This window comes from Oncorhynchus kisutch, linkage group LG15 (assembly GCF_002021735.2).
Source record: "Oncorhynchus kisutch isolate 150728-3 linkage group LG15, Okis_V2, whole genome shotgun sequence".
Taxonomy (NCBI): domain Eukaryota; kingdom Metazoa; phylum Chordata; class Actinopteri; order Salmoniformes; family Salmonidae; genus Oncorhynchus; species Oncorhynchus kisutch.
Genome location: NC_034188.2, coordinates 41,663,289 through 41,681,658, shown reverse-complemented (window position 1 = coordinate 41,681,658; position 18,370 = coordinate 41,663,289). Strand labels below are relative to the sequence as shown.

Here is an 18,370-nt window from a genome sequence, read left to right as displayed (position 1 = left end):
TTTGAGCCTGTAATCAAACCCACAAATGACCTCCAGACACGCAACTAGTCGAAAGGCCAGTTTAATTGCTTTAATTAGCACAAGGTTTCAGCTGTGCCAACAATTATGAAAGGGTTTTCTAATTAGCATTTGAAAATAAACTTGGGTTAGCTAACACAACATGCCATTGGCACACAGGAGTGATGGTTGATAATGGGCCTCTGTACAACGATCTAGATATTCCATTCAAAATCAGCTGTTTTCAGCTACAATAGTAATTTCCTACACTCTTCTGATCAGGGATTGTAATAAATAAATGTGCTTATTCAAAAATGTAAGTGACCCCACACTTTTGAATGGTAGTGTATATTGTGCATATGGTACTTTTATATAAAGCAGTCATAATACATTACCAAACACCAGATATTTAATCAACCCTCAGCCCATCACACCTATCACCATAGACCATCTTTAGGTTTCCATGTGCCATGTATTTTTCAATTGTGCTGTGATTTACAATTTTTGAACCTTACAATCTTATTGTATCCCCAGATTGTGCGCTAAAGAGAAACCTTTACGAGTATATTTATTGACCGACTATGGATTTCCAAATCACCAAACACTGCTATTTTATATTGTTAACCCATTTTAACCCGAATTTTCCCCAGACATAAATCTCCAAATCAAGTGTCATTAGTAACCCTTTGAAGTAATCATTAACTTATTAAATTTGAATGGTAAAGTAGGTGGAAACGTATTTTATGGTCGGTCACAATTGTCACCGGTGTGGGATGTTACGTATACTAAATTAACATATTTCTCCTATGCAGTTCTCAAAGATCTTATAAATCCCAACCCAGTTATTAACACATTTAAAACTGTCACTGGCAGTCCCCAGCATTGCCTCTAGAATGTTCCGTCACATTCTAGTGTGACTATTTTACACATCAAAAACCCTTAGACAACACGATATGAATAATGAGAGCAAAGACAAAAAAACAACCAACGTATTTCAACATTGTTACTTTAGTGCAACATGTATTGAAACAATATTGTAACTTTATTGTAACATTTTAACTTGTACTTTAGTGCAATATTATTTGTAACATTGTCACTGTGACATTTTAGTGCAACATTCACTAACAACTGTATAGCAGTCGTGTGATTCATTCCCACTGAACATAAAGGTAACATTTAGGATAGAGGTAGCCTGTAGAATATGCATTCAAGTAGAGGCCTACACTGAACAAAATACAATATATATTTAAAAAGTGCCACTGCACAATGAGTTATTTTATATATATATATATATATATATATATATATATATATGAGGTAGGCTTCAGAACCAAGTGCAAGATTAGTTTGTGCATCACTGTTTTGAACTATGATCAGTCAGTCCTGGTATATCTACTGTCATACAGTATGTCTTGAATCAATTGACCTTTCTTTTCCAAAAACATTTCAGTCATTTTGATTGTCTTGATCGTCGACTTTTATTTTCTTCCTAGTCCGTTGTTCTGCTTCTCCTCACCCTTTATCAACCTTTCTATTTTTCTTTTATTGTCTTTTTCAGCCCTTTTTTCATTCGCTCTCATCTCCTTTTCTACTATCCATGGTATATCTTGAAGCCCTCTATGTACAGTGGCGCTTTGCATTTCTCACATGCATAGGTAGTACATTTTTCACAATGACGGCTTCTCCTGAACCGGTGCATCGTGTTGATTGGCCAGCGAGAAGCTTTGTTATATCTTGCCTGATCTTCAACAGTAGCGGCCAGTAATGATCTCCTTCCATGGCTCAGTGGTTTCGTGCCAAACTTTTGCATTTTTGGGCTGAATACTATGTGTTTTGGAATAACATCGGTGGCAGGCCTCTTCGATCGTTTGAACACTCAATCTTTATTTTTGACCACCCGCAACTTTTCCCTTGGCTCTTCTGGCTGACCCCTATGGCTTGTAGAGGCCCTTGGCTCTTCTGACTGGACCCTCTGGCTGGTAGAGGCCCATTATCAACAATGGAGGGGGTGGGTCATAATCACTGATAACGTTGTTCCTGTCATGATCAGTTTGCATAGGTTCAGCATATGCATTCAACAGCCTGGCTGGCAAATGGCCTGTCCATAGTCCATATCTGACCCATCGCTATCACAATCACTCAGGACAGCATCTTTCTCATTTTGAGGGATAACTGCAATGTTGCATGCCTTGTCTGGGCAGTCACCTAGATTAAACATATCCAGAACTTGACTCAAAGTGAAACTAAAAGAAAGAACAGAGTATAAAGTTAGGTAAAACAATAACATGGTATGTGTATAACTATGTAAATACCAATATGCACTGTGTTATCCCCCCGGTCACTATTGTTGCCGTCAACATGTTTACACATTCTATAACCACACTGAACAGAGTTGAGTAATTGCAAATGCATATATCAATACTAGACACCTTAAAGATGATGTGTACCAAAAATCTTTGTCCTATCTTTATGTTAACATACTTTACTAACCTGTTGTTTGGGAGCTTTGATGCAGCCATCCTCTTCTCATGGTGCAACCAGGAAGTAAACAGCTCTGGTCATGTGCCAATTTACAATAAACATGTGACACTGCACATCATTCATTGAGACCCTTTATTATTTCAATATGTTCTGTAAATGCATTGGTAGATCATTCAGTAAAAGTTTTAGAGCCATATAACTGAAAATGTTTTTTTCTGACTGACGGGATTAATCAGGTTAATTTCAAGTATGTTGTGATTTTTTTTTAAAAACCATTCCTGAACCTGTGACCAGAAACAAGCTACATAGGGGCAATACCAGAATAAATAATATATTGTCTCTTTGCAGCAAAATCTCCAGAGATGAGATTGTTGTATGCCCCATACATACACCTCAGCCGAATACATTTAAACTCAGTTTTTCACAATTCCTGACATTTAATCCTAGTAAAATTCCCTGTCTTAGGTCAGTTAGGATCACCACTTTATTTTAAGAATGCGAAATGTCAGAATAATATAATTATTTCTGCTTTTATTTATTTCATCACATTCCCAGTGGTTCAGATGTTTACATACACATATTTGGTAGCATTGCCTTTAAATTGTTTAACTTGAGTCAAACATTTTGGGTAGCTTTCCACAAGCTTCCCACAATAAATTGGGTGAATTTTGGCCCATTCCTTCTTAACAGAGCTGCTGAGTCAGGTTTGTAGGCCTCCTTGCCCGAACACGCTTTCTCAGTTCTGCCCACAAATTTTATATGGGATTGAGGTCAGGGCTTTGTGATGGCCACTCCAATACCTGGACTTTGTTGTCTTTAAGCCATTTTGCCACAATTTTGGAAGTATGCTTGGGGTCATTGTCCATTTGGAAGACCCAGTTGCAACCAAGCTTTAAATTCCTGACTGATGTCTTGAGATGTTGCTTAAATATATCCCCATCATTTTCCATCCTCATGATGCCATCTATTTTGTGAAGTGCACCAGTCCCTCCTGCAGCAAAGCACCCCCACAACATGATGCTGCCATCCCCGTGCTTCATGGTTGGGATGGTGTTCTTTGGCTTTGCAAGCCTCCCCCTTTTTCCTCCAAACATAACAATGGTCATTATGGCCAACAGTTCTATTTCTGTTTCGTCAGACCAGAGGACATTTCTCTAAAAAGTACGATCTTTGTCCCCATGTACAGTTGCAAACTGTAGTCTGGATTTTTTATGGCCATTTTGGAGCAGTGGCTTCTTTCTTGCTGGGTGGCCTTTCAGGTTATGTCGATATAGGACTCGGTTTACTTTAGATATAGATACTTTTGTACCTGTTTCCTCCAGCATCTTCACAAGGTCCTTTGCTGTTGTTCTGGGATTGATTTGCACTTTTCGCACCAAAATACATTCATCTCTAGGAGACAGAACACGTCTCCTTCCTGAGCGGTATGATGGCTGTTTGGTCCCATGGTGTTTATATGTGCGTACTATTGTTTGTACAGATGAACCTGGTACCTTAGGGCATTTGGAAATTGCTCCCAAGGATGGACCAGACTTGTGGAGGTCAACAACAATTTGTCTGAGGTCTTGGCTGATATCTTTTGATTTCCCCATGATGTCAAGCAAAGAGGCACTGCGTTTGAAGGTAGGCCTTGAAATACATCCACAGGTACACCTCCAATTGACTCAAATTATGTAAATTAGCTTATCAGAAACATCTAAAGCCATGACATCTTTGCGGGAATTTTCCAAGATGTTTAATTGAAAACTTGCTGCCCCCCAAAGAACTGAAAATATTTCAGATTTTTTTTCTTCTCCCTCATCACATCAATTGTGTTGGAAATATGCAGATTTCCAAGTTGTTACATGGTAGTGTAGACCAGTTGATACCGGTTCTAACCAGAAAATATTTTCTGTGTTTTTCTGGTTAACCAAGGAGAGTAAAATCTTAACCCATCACAGAGTATTCAGTGCAAGGTTCTATGTTGTAAAGGTTATCCCTCAGGACTCTGATTCATGCAATCCGAGTTCACATCTTGGTAGGACCTACCATGTGAATTACTCTCCCTCGTGGAACTAGAATATAGCTGTCCAAAGATTATTGTCAGTTGGAAGTATTTACAACACGTGAAGGAATGACAGTCGACATTTGCAAATTAAAACGCAGGAATATTTTTCTGTACAATTGCCAAGTGGATTTAGAATGCAGTTCTATGGTGTAATGGTTAGCACTCTGGACTTTGAATCCAGTGATCCGAGTTCAAATCTCGGTAGATTTTGTGCTGAATTATTCACATGGCCTACCAATCATCTCATCTCCAGCTATTCATCCCGTGAACAAATGACAGTAAAATCTGAACACTTCAGTAATTACTCTGTACAGAGTTCTATGTTGTAATGGTTAGCACTCAGGACTCTGAATCCTGCGATCCGAGTTCAAATCTCGATAGACCTACCTTCATTATGCAGTGACATACTCTTCTCCTGTCAACTTTGAAGGCAGTCAACTTAGTGTATGTACACTTCTGACCCACTGGAATTGTGATACAGTGAATTCTAAGTGAAATAGTCTGACTGTAAACAATTGTTGGAAAAATGACTTGCGTCATGCACAATGTAGATGTCCTAACCGACTTGCCAAAACGATAGTTTGTTAATTAACAAGAAATTTGTGGAGTGGTTGAAAAACGAGTTTTGACTCCAACCTAAGTTTATGTAAACTTCCGACTTCAACTGTAAGTCAAGCAACGTGTATAACAGTGCCATCAGTAAGACGACAGCATACAACTCGGAGTTTGGATCTGAATCAACTAATAATGATAATGGACAAGAGTGGGTGTGCGGGCATTCCCTGCCTGTACGGCTAATTATGCTTCGACGGGAAGATCAAGGTAGCAGAGACAGCCAGAGGTGTGTGAGACCAGCAGTAACGCATCTCAGAGCTGTCCGTGGAGCAGAGAGGCTAGCTCTGCGTAAGACACTTGAAAGACTTACTATTGAACAACTCGTCCGGTGGATTTGTGTTCTGTTGTCAAGATGTTCCAATGCGTCTTTAATAAGGGAAGTTGCTTGGATGCACGCACGGATGGTGTCTGTTGTAGATGGAAACTATTAAATCATCTGAAGGGCAACGCCGCAGAGGAGATGGAGCTTCTTAGCACTTGGGACGATGCGCACGGTAGGGTGCGTTTGCAAAACCCTAATAACAACATTGCGTGCAGTGCCACGCTAGTGCCCAAGTCAGAATTAAGTGATGAAAGAGACGATCCAGTCTACTTAGATCGGACTCGGAGGAATGGCAGATGGCGCGGGTCATCTACGGAGTTATTTTCCCCCATCCTTGTCTTTTGTGAACAAAAGTTAAAGGTCAGATGGCCACACAAAAGTACTTTTTTCACGCAAAATCAAGTGTCTTTATCACGAGTCACATTGATCATAGCTTGTAGACTTTCACGCATTTGCGCTTTTACGCATAGTATGCTAAGCCACTTAAGCAATAAGGCCCGAAGGGTGTGGTATATGGCAAATATACCATGGCTAACGACTGTTCTTACACAGGACGCAACACTGAGTACTCGGACACAGCCCTTAGCCGTGGTATATTGGCCATATATCACAAACCCCCAATGTGCCTTCCTGCTATTATAAACTGGTTACGAATGTAATTAGACCAGTAAAACGAAATGTTGTTATAACCATGATATACGGTCTGATAAACCACGGTCTGCAGCTTTCAGGGCTCGAACCAACCAGTTTATAATTGGTGAATAACCAATCTGATTATGGGCAGCACAGCAGTGGAAACGTTTCTTGCACACAACAAATGTGTTGTTTTAGACTTGATTGTATTTAAAAATGTTATTTCATTAAATAAAATTTTAATTGACGGCATGCACAAGTGTGCTCTTTGATCAGAAATGAGTTATGCTGATTTTGTATAAGCTTTCTTGAAAGCCTAATTTTTACACTTTCTGCAGGTCGTGTAAGCAAGTGCTACAGAACTAGAGACGTTAGATAAGGCCCGATGCGGTGTGGTATATGTCCAATATATTATGGCTAAGGGCCGTTGTAAATCAGGACACAACGAGGAGTGCCTGGATATAGCCCTTAGCCATAGTATATTGTCTATACACTGTATACCATAAAATCCAGAACTCTATTGCTATTAACTGGTTACCAAAGTAATTCGACAATTAGTCATTAGAAACAAATCATATGGTCTGATGTACCACAGCTTTCAGGGCTCAAACTAACCAGTTTATAATTTAAAAACACTCAAACTGTCGTGAAAAGGGCCTTACACGCCTCTTCCCCAGGAGGCTGAAAAGGTTTGGCATGGGCCCTCAAAGTTCAACAGCTGCACCACCGACAGCATCTTGACTATCCACCGCTTGATATGGCAACTCCCGACCACAAGGCACTTAAGTGTAGTGCATGCTGCCCAGTACATTACTGGGGCCAAGCTCTCTGGCACAGGCAATGTCAGAGGAAGGCCCTAAAAATTGTCAGACTTCAACTACCCATATCAGGCTGTTCTCTCTACCGCACAGAACGGAGTACTGATGAACCAAATCTGGACCCAACGGAACCCTGAACAACTTCTACTCAAGCCATAAGACCGCTAAATAGTTAATTAGCTACAGAACCATCTGCACCAACTCTTGACAAATCACATACGGTGCAGGTACTGCTCATCTATTCTGTTGCCTAGTCACTTTACACCTACCTAAAATGTACATGGATACCTCAATTACCTTGTATTCCTGCAAATCAACCCAGTACCCCGAGTATATAGCGAAGTCGTCATTAATCATTGTATATTTATTCCTTGCGTTGTTTTTCTGCATTGTTAGGAAGGGCCCATAAATATTTCACCATTAGTCTTACAGATCATGCAATAAATTACATGTGATAATGCACAAAAAATCAACAATTGTTCTTAGGGTGTTATGGTCATTTGATAGGATTATATAAAAACAGAACACTAATCTTCGCTTCGATTACATTTTGGTTCCTTTGGATTGAACATTAACACATCTGCCCATTCCTAATTTGACTTTAGATTGGACTCCCCCCCGGTGGAGCAGAGTAAGCAGACCATTCAACCCTTTCACACGGTCATACATCTTTTACTAGCTTACATTTTGGGTTATGCCAAGTAAATATTCCAAAGGAAATCTGAATCGTCAACAAATTACACTGACAGGGTGCCTAGTTAGTAATTTAGCCAATTCCCAGTGACCCTTACTTGAGTGGGATGCCTTCTTGTAATCAAATGTAGAGCGTTGCGCTAATGTCAACAATGTCATAAAGTAGGGAACACCAGTATGATGCATGGCTGGCAAACCTTGGGGATAAGAGACACTTGCTTACACTTGCTTGCACTGGAAGCATTTAAAAAGCATTTCCAGAGTAAAGGACGAATTGAGGTTAGACAAACTCAACCACATCTCGTTTCGCAAATCTTTTATTGTTAAACACGCGCATAACCAGAGTATTTGTACAAAAAGACTGCCGTTCAAGATAGCGTGGCTTTCCTCTCCAGGTTCTAGCAGGTGGTGGCCTTGGCAGGTGAAGATGCTGTGAACGCTGGAGATCTGAAGACCTGTATATTTACAAGCCCAGCTTGGTCCTCCTCCAGTGTCTCCTCTTGGAGTTGTACCTGGAACACAGTGAAACCAGGAATAATGCAGACTGATAATACAACACAAGCAATCTCCATGGTGGCATTAAATTGAAATCCAGTCAAGGGCCATAGTAGACCGTTTGTATTTAGGCTTGTTTAGTTGTAAACACCATATTGTTTCTTTACAATTTGTCTGAGCAGATGCATAAATCAAATTAAAGTCGTTTCACAAAACCAGACAATACTGACAAACTGCATGTGACTGGTAAAGCAAATCAACCAAATGCCATTTATTCCATATGCTCAAAAGCAAGGAAATGAGGCACAGCAGAAATAAGCCCCAACATGGCAAAAAGACATTCAAACACATTACTTGATAGGAACATCATTTCCTCGGTCAATGTGCTAGATTAACTTTTCCCAGTTGATGGCACCAGCACGTGATTTGGGCACACCAATTTTGGGGCAATAATGACTTGACCAGTGTCCCATAATGTACCTGCATTCCATGGAACCAGGAATAATAACTAATAATGACTAGACATATTTTAAAGTAACATGCCTTTGCAGGGCTTGACATTAAAAGGTACATTTTGCTAGTACCAACTGAAAGCTACTGGCGCCAAATGAAAAGAATACTGGCCTGGGAAAGCAGCTGACAATTTAAAATTCTCTTTATACTTGCGGGCAGAGCAAGTAACGTATAACAACCTACCCTGCAAACACATTCTAACAATCTCAAAAAGGGCGTTATTGCTAGCGATTTTGAACAGTCAATCTACAGTTAAGTCCCTATTAATTATTTATTTTTAAATTCAGGTTTTATATTTTGGTAAATTCTGTTGAGGTTCCTTTTCAAAAGTTGCAAAATTACAAAAATGTGATGATCAAAGTCAACAACACGTAAACCACATCAGAAGACCACTTTTGAGGTCTGAACAATATATTAAAGGAGAGTGTAGTAGCCCTCTCTAACGACCTACCTCATGCCCATATTGTTTTTGTTTACTTTTTTGCACATCTGCACATCACTCCAGTGTTAATTCCCTAAATTGTAATTACTTCGCTACTATGGCCTATTTATTGCCTTACCTCGTTACTCCATTTGCACACACTGTATACAGATTTTCTATTGTGTTATTGACTGTACGTTTGTTTATCCCATGTGTAACTCTGTCATTGTCGTCGCACTGCTTTGCTTTATCTTGGCCAGGTCGCAGTTGTAAATGAGAACTTGTTCTCAACTGGCCCACCTGGTTAAATAAAACAAATTGAGCATCGCAAGAGACCGTTGTGTTTGGCTAGTAGTGTTTTTGTACTGTACAATGTCAGCTACATGTGATGGCAGAGTTAGCTAAACAATTGTCCAGCGATTGAAAGAAATCACGATATCATTCCGACAGGTAGGCCTACTTTGCAGTCAACATTTAAATTGGGCAGTTGTTTTTGTGTGTGTGTGTAGGGGGGGGGCTTTAGAAATGTATTCAAACAGCGCATGACTGAATTGCACTTTACAAATATTCAACCAAGACTTCAAACCAAACTTTGAATACCTGGCCTGCATACATTGTTGCATACACACCGCTGTTTGAATAAATATTTAACAAATTGCAAATTGTGAACAAAAATTGGTGTTGAACTGTAACTCAAACGGTCGCAGCTTTGAGCCCCATCAGGCAACTATGATACTGTAGTTGTAATTGCAGTCTTTAACTATGATACTGTAGTCGTAATTGCACTGTCATTACTAAAGAGAATCCTCATCACTGGTGACGTGACCAAGTGTGAACTCCAAAGCAGAATGTTACTCTCAGCAGGATTAATGACAGCACACCCACTGATTGGAGTACGGTAATTGCAGACCTGCTTTAGATGGTCAAAGGATCCAATCAGCACTAGTTAACAGACCATTTTATGCGTTGTACCGGATAGCGGGATGCTAGGAATGTAGCTACACACATACCTGATCTTGTTGCCAGTCTTCATTCTGATCCACTGTGGGATGGGCCTGTTCTGCTTCTGTTTCTTGGCGAGAAAGCGCTTGATCCTGAAAGTCTTGTGGGACGACTGAAATTAAGAGGATGGAGCTGTGTTAGTTAACTAGGGTAACATACATCACATGCAAACCTACATTTCCTTCATGGCATGCTGCACTTACGTTAGGTAAACCTGCCAACTAACTCGTTGCACTTCAGTTACAGCTAGATTACTATAGGCAGAAAAGTATTGACGGCAGGAAGTATACTTCTTGAAGTAAAGTAAATTTGATCGACAACACGGCCACACGCTACTAAAACGTTACTTTTTATGAATTCAATACTGGTATTGAAGACAATATAACGGCTTTCGGTGTTGCCGTTAAAAACACTTTATGCAAATGCCATGAACAATAATCCATTTCGCTCATGTAGACAAGGATGTTATAAGATTTTACTTTACCATTTTGTCCGCAGTCCTTACACCCCAATGGCGGAGGCCGAAGAGAAAGAAGGAGGGGAAGCGTTGGTGATGTAGGCAATCCCAACCAAGCAAAGTGTAGAAAAGTCTTGAGCTACGCGCACACAGCGTCATCAAGTGGATCACTCCCGCATTGCATTAACATGACGCTTCTGTACCACTTGAAAAAAAGTACTAGTGAATGGTTCTCTCAAATTGTATTTACAGTACAGTTTGTCATAAAAACCAATCTGGAATGTTGAATAAATACCATACACAACTTAGAACAATATTTTCTTTATTGTGCTCATTTGTAACTCTTGTTTAGCGAGGCTACATCAATCATGAAACAAATGAGAGTATAAATATATATATGCTTATTCCAATTAGAATGTTACTGTAGCATTGTTTATGTATGAAGATGTATATGCGTACAACGTAGAAGACCACAATCTAATAGTCACCCATTAGGGGTTGCGTGCAGCCTCAAGTCAAGGCATAGCTCACAGTTCTATATTTATAAATTAAATGGCTTTTTAATTCCCCTGAATTGTTGAATGAGTGAAATAACATAACTTAATATTGTTTTTACCCGTACAGAGTATTAAGGACTTGTTGGGGAAATAGAAAACCAATTTCTATGTGTACAAACCTAAAATATGCCTCGTTTTTGAAAGAAGCAACAGGATATATTTAAACCAGTAGACTCCTACACTGTTGATAAATTAAATCATATATTGTATGTGATTTATTTTTTACGTATGAACAACTAATGAGGGTGAAAGCCTATTCAATATAAGAACTGTGCTTCACAGCTGTGTAGCAGACTGTGTACCAATACTGTAGTAAGGTCACTTTAAATTCATGTGGTCCTAGAGCGTTGGCTTTGTCTCATTTTAGTTTACCTTTATTTAACTAGGCAAGTCAGTTAAGAACAAAATCTTATTTTCAATGACTGCCTCAGAACAGTGGGTTAACTGCCTTGTTCAGGGTCAGAACAACAGATTTCTACCTTGTCAGCTCTGGGATTCAATCTTACAACCTTTCGGTTACAAGTCCAACCCTCTAACCCCTAGACTACCTGCCGCCCCATAGCCAAACTCCTGCAAACATTAAAGCGCCAACTTTCCATTGCTTTTCTCCATAAACAAAATTAAAAGAGGGACACCTTCAGGCACTAAGGGGGGACACCATGGTCACATCCCGTCCTCTGGTTGGGAGTGGGAGGACAGGATGTGGCTCTGCAGGAGAAGCACTACTGCAACAGCCTCTCTGGTACCCGTTTGCTTGGCTCAGAGCAGATTCCTCTCAATCGTTTGATCATTCTTTATTTGTGGTCATTTTTTTATCCTTCAACTCCCTTCTCTTGGTCTCGCTCTGACTTTCGCTCCCCAGCATGAGATTCTCCTCCTCGGTTCCTGGCACCTGGCTGGTATAGCTGAATGGCAGGCCGATCCTGATGCACAAGGGAACGAAATTGCTGTGGTTAAGAGACTAAAAAAATATATACACAAAACTATTAAGGAATGTGATCTGATCAACATAGGAAATCAGGAGACAAGGGAACAAATGTAATAGAATATCCTGATTAACCCAAGGAATTGATTGATTAGGAAAAATGCTTATTTGACTATATACCAAGAAAGACTGAAGTTATTACCTTGTTTCTTAAACAATCTCTTTTAGCTTTCTCCTCCCTCAGGGTTTCTTCTGACTTTTTAGGCTTATCAGTATGGCTTGCGGAGTCCCCGGCATTCTCGCCCCTTCTCTTTTCCCAGACACGATCTTCTTTCTCCCTTTTCCCTTCTTCCTCTCGCTTTCTGTAGGAGTTCTCTCCATCGTGCCTTTCCCTCCTCCTTCGCCTATCCTCATCTTGGCGTCTGATGCGCTCCTTCTCTTTCTGACGCCGCTCCCTCTCTTTGTCTCGTTCGCAGTTTCTGTCCCTTTCTAGGTCACTCTCTCTGAAGTCTTTGTGTCCATCTTCATCAATTCTGAAAGACAAGAACATTTACATTAATACAATGTCAGCCTTTATGTTAAAGACCTGTAACATTAAAGAGATGAATGGTGATGACCCCTCACTTCCGTGATACCCTGTCCCCCCTGGTTTCGAAGTTTTGGCGTTTCGTCATATCAGGACACCCTGGAGCTCTGTAGTCTTTCATCTCGTCCTTCTCAGGTTTCTTTAACTTCTCCACATCATCTCCTCTGTCTGGTTTTCTCAAGAGCTGAACGGAGAAAGAAAACAGATAAACATGAAAAGAGCAGTTTGTTATTCTTCGGGATCACCTGTATCATACAGTCAAGTAGTTTGACAGGATTTCTTCTCCTTTCCATACCTTGATTTTTGGCACCTCCTTCGCTTGGTCTTTATCCTTCTCAGAAGGTTTGTCTCCTTTCTTGAACTTCTCTGCTTCTTTGCGCTTTCTCCTGTCCTCCTCCCTCCACTTCCGACGTTCCTCGTCCCTCAGGCGCTTACGTTCGAGTTCTCGTCTCCTCCTTTCCTCTTTCTTTTCCTCACGGATTCTCTGACCATCAGCAGACAAAAGCCATATGAATAGTCTATCCAGCCTCATATAATGCAAGAACACAGCTAAAATATATAATTATTTCCTACAGGCTACACATACCTGTTTGTTCTTTAAGAAGTCCAAGAGGGGAGTCATTTTCTTAGCTGGGGGGGGGGGGGGGGGGGGGGTAAAATCATGCCTGATCCATTACTGAAATATCACTTTCACAGGGAACACTACTTGATTTCACATTGACACACATCTAGAGTGTTCCAACTGGCTTGGATGTCAACCAAATGTAACCAGAAAATATGTTTACATACCTACTAGTTCCTTTGTTTTAGCCTCTATTTCCTCCAGTAGAGTCTCAGGGGTGGATGTAAACTTTTCATCATCGCCATTATAAATCTCCAGGAATTTCTTGTAATCAGCATCTAAAAGAACAAAGTGTCTCAGTGGGACTTTCGAGCTAGAGGATCTAAATGGTGTGCAATTGCAACCAACCATAAAATGCCTCATGTAACATTCTCACCTTCATCTATTGTTCCACTTTTGGCATCCTTTTTCTTACTCCTTCTTTTGGCAATCTTTTGAAAAGGAGCAAATTCAACAATGGCTGGATACTCCTGCCCTGTTAAACAAAATAAGCCACAGCATTAACACACAAGGCAATCAGAAGCTGCTGCAATAGCCTAGGCTAATATTGCGTGGTTGTTATAAGTTCTAAGCTATTAGTGCTTTGAGGTTGGTTCGGTTAAATTATTTTAAAGAATCACGGTTTTCCATTTTGATTTTAAAAAACAAATATTTTATGACATTAAATGCATTATGAAATTCAATTATTTTAAATCTTTCATATTGAGAGTTCCAAAGACAAAAACAATTAACATTAAGTTGTCAAAACATTGAAAATATTCCATTGTCTGTCAGGTCCACATGGGGTAGACATCAATAGAATAGGAAATAATAAAAAGATTTAGGTTGTGTATATTATAGTTTTTATTTTATTACTATTATTTTTAATTCCTTAAAGTTCATCATCTCATCTCAGCTCAAGCAGAAGCAGCCAGCCCCGACCATCTAATCTCTGTCTGTGCTCCACTTACTGTACTGTCTTTAGTCATCCTATTTAGCTAGGCTTGCCTGTAAGTATGCTGCAGAGCTGTCTGACGAAATAATTTTACAAGTGCTTTAAAGTAGATTAGATGTGCTTTCACGAACTGTCCATCTCCCTCGCCGTTGTGTACATTTCTCTCTCATGCGGTCTGTGTTTATCTAACGTAGCAGGTGTAAGGATATCTGTCGCCGTCTGAACGGGGGGAACACAGGCGCAATGGATTATGGTCATTGTAATAAATTACCGCATTTCTGCGCTGAGCTAGGTTGAATATTTGCGTGATGAAAACTACAACTCCCTTCCACCCAGTGTCCCAAATAGTTTGACAATTTTTCTCATGAATTATTTGACTTCTCTCTAGAGAAACGCTACGTTGGGCTCACAAAAAAAACAAAACGGAATTAAAATAATTTAACAGACGTCAGCCAATTAGTTGTTTAATAACCAGGAAAATCAATGTTGGTTTAATGCTCAACACTTAGATGTCAATAGCTTATTGAAATTAAATGAATCACACCTCCATTATCAACGAACACATATCCATCAAACCGGTCTCTGAAAAGTACAATATCTTCCTGCATCTTGAAGTTGATGTATGCTCTGGCGAAGACATGGGGGTACATGCTGTATAGAAGAAAAACGAAGTAAGTAACCAGGGTACCAAATATGTGATTCTGACTGACAATCGTTCAGACTATACGCACCTGCTGTCATTGGAGAAAAATTCTAAGTAGTCCACTTCTGGAAGTGGCTGCAATTGCTCCTCCAGTTCCTCCTTGGTTATGCTTGGAGGCAGACGTCGGATAATGATCTGTGGCACTCAAATGTTAATTTATCAAGATAATATCCAAGCCAGATAGTTAAAATAGCAGATTCAGCCTCTAAGCGTTGGTTAACGGTAACTAGCTAGTTTAGCTGACTATAACAGGTTTACTAACTTAGACATATCGGTTAACGTTACTCTTCAATAGGCAACATTCAAAAGATAACTAGCTAACGAAGTTCAATTACAGGCTAATTACACCTGATCTACTAGCTAGCCAGCAATACAGGAGTAGCTTGCCAGATTAAATCCGTGTAGCTAGCCATTTTGGTTTAGCGAGCCAACTACAATAGCTGGCGTAACGGTACCTTCGTCATTACTTCTTTCTTCTCCTGCTTTGGCTTCTCCATTTTTTCAATGTTTTCGCATTTTATCTCCATCCTTTTCTCCCTCTGACGAGTATTTTCCTTGCCGTCTTTCATATTTATGCCATAAACTTCAAGCAATCTACAGACCTGTATAAACTTTGTTTAATTGCTTGATTGCTAACTTGCTGCTAGCTCGTTCCTTCTATCGGTCAACAACAAAAACTGCTTGTTGATTTGCTGCTAGGAGACTCGGGGAGAGGCGTTCTGCGACACTTGAAAGTGTGTTGCGTCAGTGATGGTGTGGGGAAGTGTCCACTAGTTACCACAGCCACAAAGTCAAAATCGGCTATATCGTAAACATTTATGAAAACAAAAAATTCGCTTGTTTGTTTTAACCTTATGCCTAACCTTAAATTATCAGTGTGGTTAGGGTTAGGTTTAAAATCTAAATTTAAGAAAAGGGGGTCGATAGACAACAATGTGGTTTACTTTGGCCACAAATATTTACATATAATGTAAGACAGAGGATGCAAAGTACCAAGTAAATAACAGCAGTGTAGGTGTAAGTACACTGAACAATAATATGAACGCAACATGCAACAATTTCATGTAATGAAAATCAGTCAATTGAAATAAATTCATTAAGCCCTACTCTATGGATTTCACATGACTGGGAATACAGATAAGCATATGTTGGTCACAGATACCTTAAAAATAAGGGACGTGGATCAGAAAGCCAGTCAGTATATGGTGTGACCACCATTTTCCTCATCTCACCATTTTCCTCATCTCATCTCATCTCCTTCACATAAGAGTTGATCAGGCTGTTGGTTGAGGCCTGTATCATGTTGTCCCACTCCTCTTCAATGGCTTGTAGTTGCTGGATATTAACAGGAACAAACTGTGGTACATTTCGATTCAGAGCATCCCAAACAGGCTTAATGGGTAACATGTCTGGTGAGTATGCAGGCCAAGGAAGAACTGGGACATTTTCAGATTCCAGGAATTGTGTACAGATCCTTGTGACATGGGGCCATGCATTATCATGCATGAAGCACGAGGTGATGGAGGCAGATGAATGGCATGACAATGGGCCTCAGGATCTCGTCACGGTATCTCTGTGTATTCAAATTGCCAGCGATAAAATGCAATTGTGTTTGTTATCCGTAGCTTATGCCTGCCCAAACCATAACCCCACCGCCACAAGGGGGCACTCTGTTCACAACGTTGACATCAACGTTCGCCCACACGACACCATACACGCTCTGCCATCTCCCCAGTACAGTTGAAACTGGGATTCATCCATGAAGAGCACACTTCTCCAGCGTGCCAGTGACCATCGAAGGTGAGCATTTGCCCACTGAAGTCAATTGCGACGCCGAACTGCAGTCAGGTCAAGACCCTAGTGAGGGCAATGAGCACGCAGATAAGCTTCCCTGAGACGGATTCTGGCAGTTTGCGCAGAAATTCTTCATTGTGCAAACCCACAGTCTCATCAGCTGTCGGGTGGCTGATCTCAGACGATCCCGCAGGTGAAAAAGCTGGATGTGGAGGTCCTGGGCTGGCGTGGTTACACATGGTCTGCTGTTGCGAAGCCTGTTGGACGTACTGTCAAATTTTCTAAAACGATGTTGGAGGTGGCTTATGGTAGAGGAATGAACATTAAATTCTGGCAACAGCTCTGGTGGACATTCCTGCCAATTGTACGCTCCCTCAAAACATGACATATCTGTGGCATTGTGTTGTGTGACAAAACTGCACATTTTAGAGAGGCCTTTTATTGCCCCATAAATAACCTTTTTGTGCATATGGAAAATGCATGGGATATTTTATTTAAGCTCATGAAACCAACACTTTACATGTTGGATTGAAATTTTTGTTCAATATATGTGACTAGCTATGTAATTTATTGGAAAAGTATTATATTCTGTATGTACTGCACTGACACCTCAATGCCATAGGATGGCGCTGTGATATAAAAATCAAAAAATAGCTTAAAGTTCATTAACGAATGACCGTCAACATTTTGGTAGCCTTTCTTGGCAAGTTAGCAAAGAAAACTGGCGTATTTGGCCGCCAGACACTCACATAAAACTGATTGACAAATAAACGTGGTTGTCACTTGCTTCACTCACGTTGCAATTATGAGGTACGAAATACTTCCCGGTCTTGGCGTCATGACTGCTTGTCTAATCCTTCCTGGGGTTTTCACTGCACATATCCACACATTGACCAACGGGAGGGGGGGGGGGGGGGGGGGGGGGGGGGGGTGAGAGAATGTTGCTTACCAATGTTATGAATGAATGCAGTAGCTAGCTAAATATTCATTTTTCAACTGGTTGAAGTTGTACCATTAACTAGTTTTGTATACTAGTAGTAAATTAGCTGCGTTAACACTTATTATCCATAACCTTTGCTTAGGAAAAGAGAATCGCCAGTGTTCCATACCCGTGATATCTGATGGAGAGAGACAGACGAGTTTCGGGAGTGGATTTGTATTACAAATCGAAGGTAAATAGCTAAGCGATTAATTCAAACGTCAACGCAGTAATTTAGTGCTGTAACGTTATTACAATTGACCACCAGTCAGCCATTGCTTAGGCCTAACTAGCTATTTCTTCTTTACAGGGATTTGAGAACATCCACTAATCCCAGATCTCACCTACGAATGGAATTTTAATCTGTTTTAATTTGTTGTACATTAATAAAGTTCTGTATTGTCTGAATTAATCATTTTCTTTGTCTAGTTACTACTCATTATGTTGAAAACCTGACGAAAAAAACTAATTGGGTTTACAGTTCAGTGTATTCAATAGACAATTGTAATTTATCTATTACTCCCAAGGAATTACTCCTATTCACTGATAATCATAACATGTTATGTCTGTCTGAACCAATGATATTTATATACAGTACCAGTCAAAAGTTTGGACACCGACTCATTCAAGGGTTTTTATTTTTCCTATTTTCTACCATGTAGAATAATAGTGAAGACATCAAAACTATGAAATAATACATATGGAATCATGTAGTACCCCCCAAAAAGTGTTAAACAAATCAAAATATATTTGAGATTTTAGATTCTTCTAAGTAG

General features: G+C 40.0%; 2 protein-coding genes, 1 long non-coding RNA gene and 1 other non-coding gene across 4 annotated transcripts; 2 read left to right on the top strand and 2 right to left on the bottom strand.

Annotated features, from left to right (window-relative positions):
* Nucleotides 1–4,663: 4,663 nt before the first annotated feature.
* On the top strand, nt 4,664–4,735 carry trnaq-uug (transfer RNA glutamine (anticodon UUG)). The gene has a single exon. It is a non-coding gene; the product is annotated as a tRNA-Gln (tRNA).
* A 3,170-nt stretch (nt 4,736–7,905) lies between these two features.
* On the bottom strand, nt 7,906–10,668 carry LOC109905319 (60S ribosomal protein L39). Its single transcript, XM_020502621.2, has 3 exons — nt 10,522–10,668; nt 10,046–10,149; nt 7,906–8,118 (listed from the first exon to the last, which is right to left on the bottom strand). Exons 1-3 carry the CDS (start codon nt 10,651–10,653, stop codon nt 8,070–8,072), a joined length of 285 nt encoding a protein of 94 aa, XP_020358210.1. The 5' UTR covers nt 10,654–10,668; the 3' UTR covers nt 7,906–8,069.
* A 131-nt stretch (nt 10,669–10,799) lies between these two features.
* Nucleotides 10,800–15,573, bottom strand: LOC109905317 (regulator of nonsense transcripts 3B-like). The gene is made up of 10 exons (XM_020502620.2): nt 15,277–15,573; nt 14,850–14,956; nt 14,663–14,769; nt 13,561–13,659; nt 13,352–13,462; nt 13,149–13,192; nt 12,858–13,046; nt 12,601–12,746; nt 12,179–12,509; nt 10,800–11,974 (listed from the first exon to the last, which is right to left on the bottom strand). The coding sequence occupies exons 1-10, from the start codon at nt 15,388–15,390 to the stop codon at nt 11,864–11,866; spliced, it is 1,359 nt and encodes a 452-aa protein (XP_020358209.1). The 5' UTR covers nt 15,391–15,573; the 3' UTR covers nt 10,800–11,863.
* Nucleotides 14,680–18,006, top strand: LOC109905318 (uncharacterized). The gene is made up of 3 exons (XR_002257251.2): nt 14,680–14,789; nt 17,698–17,787; nt 17,905–18,006. It is a non-coding gene; the product is annotated as an uncharacterized LOC109905318 (long non-coding RNA).
* The last annotated feature ends 364 nt before the right edge of the window (nt 18,007–18,370 follow it).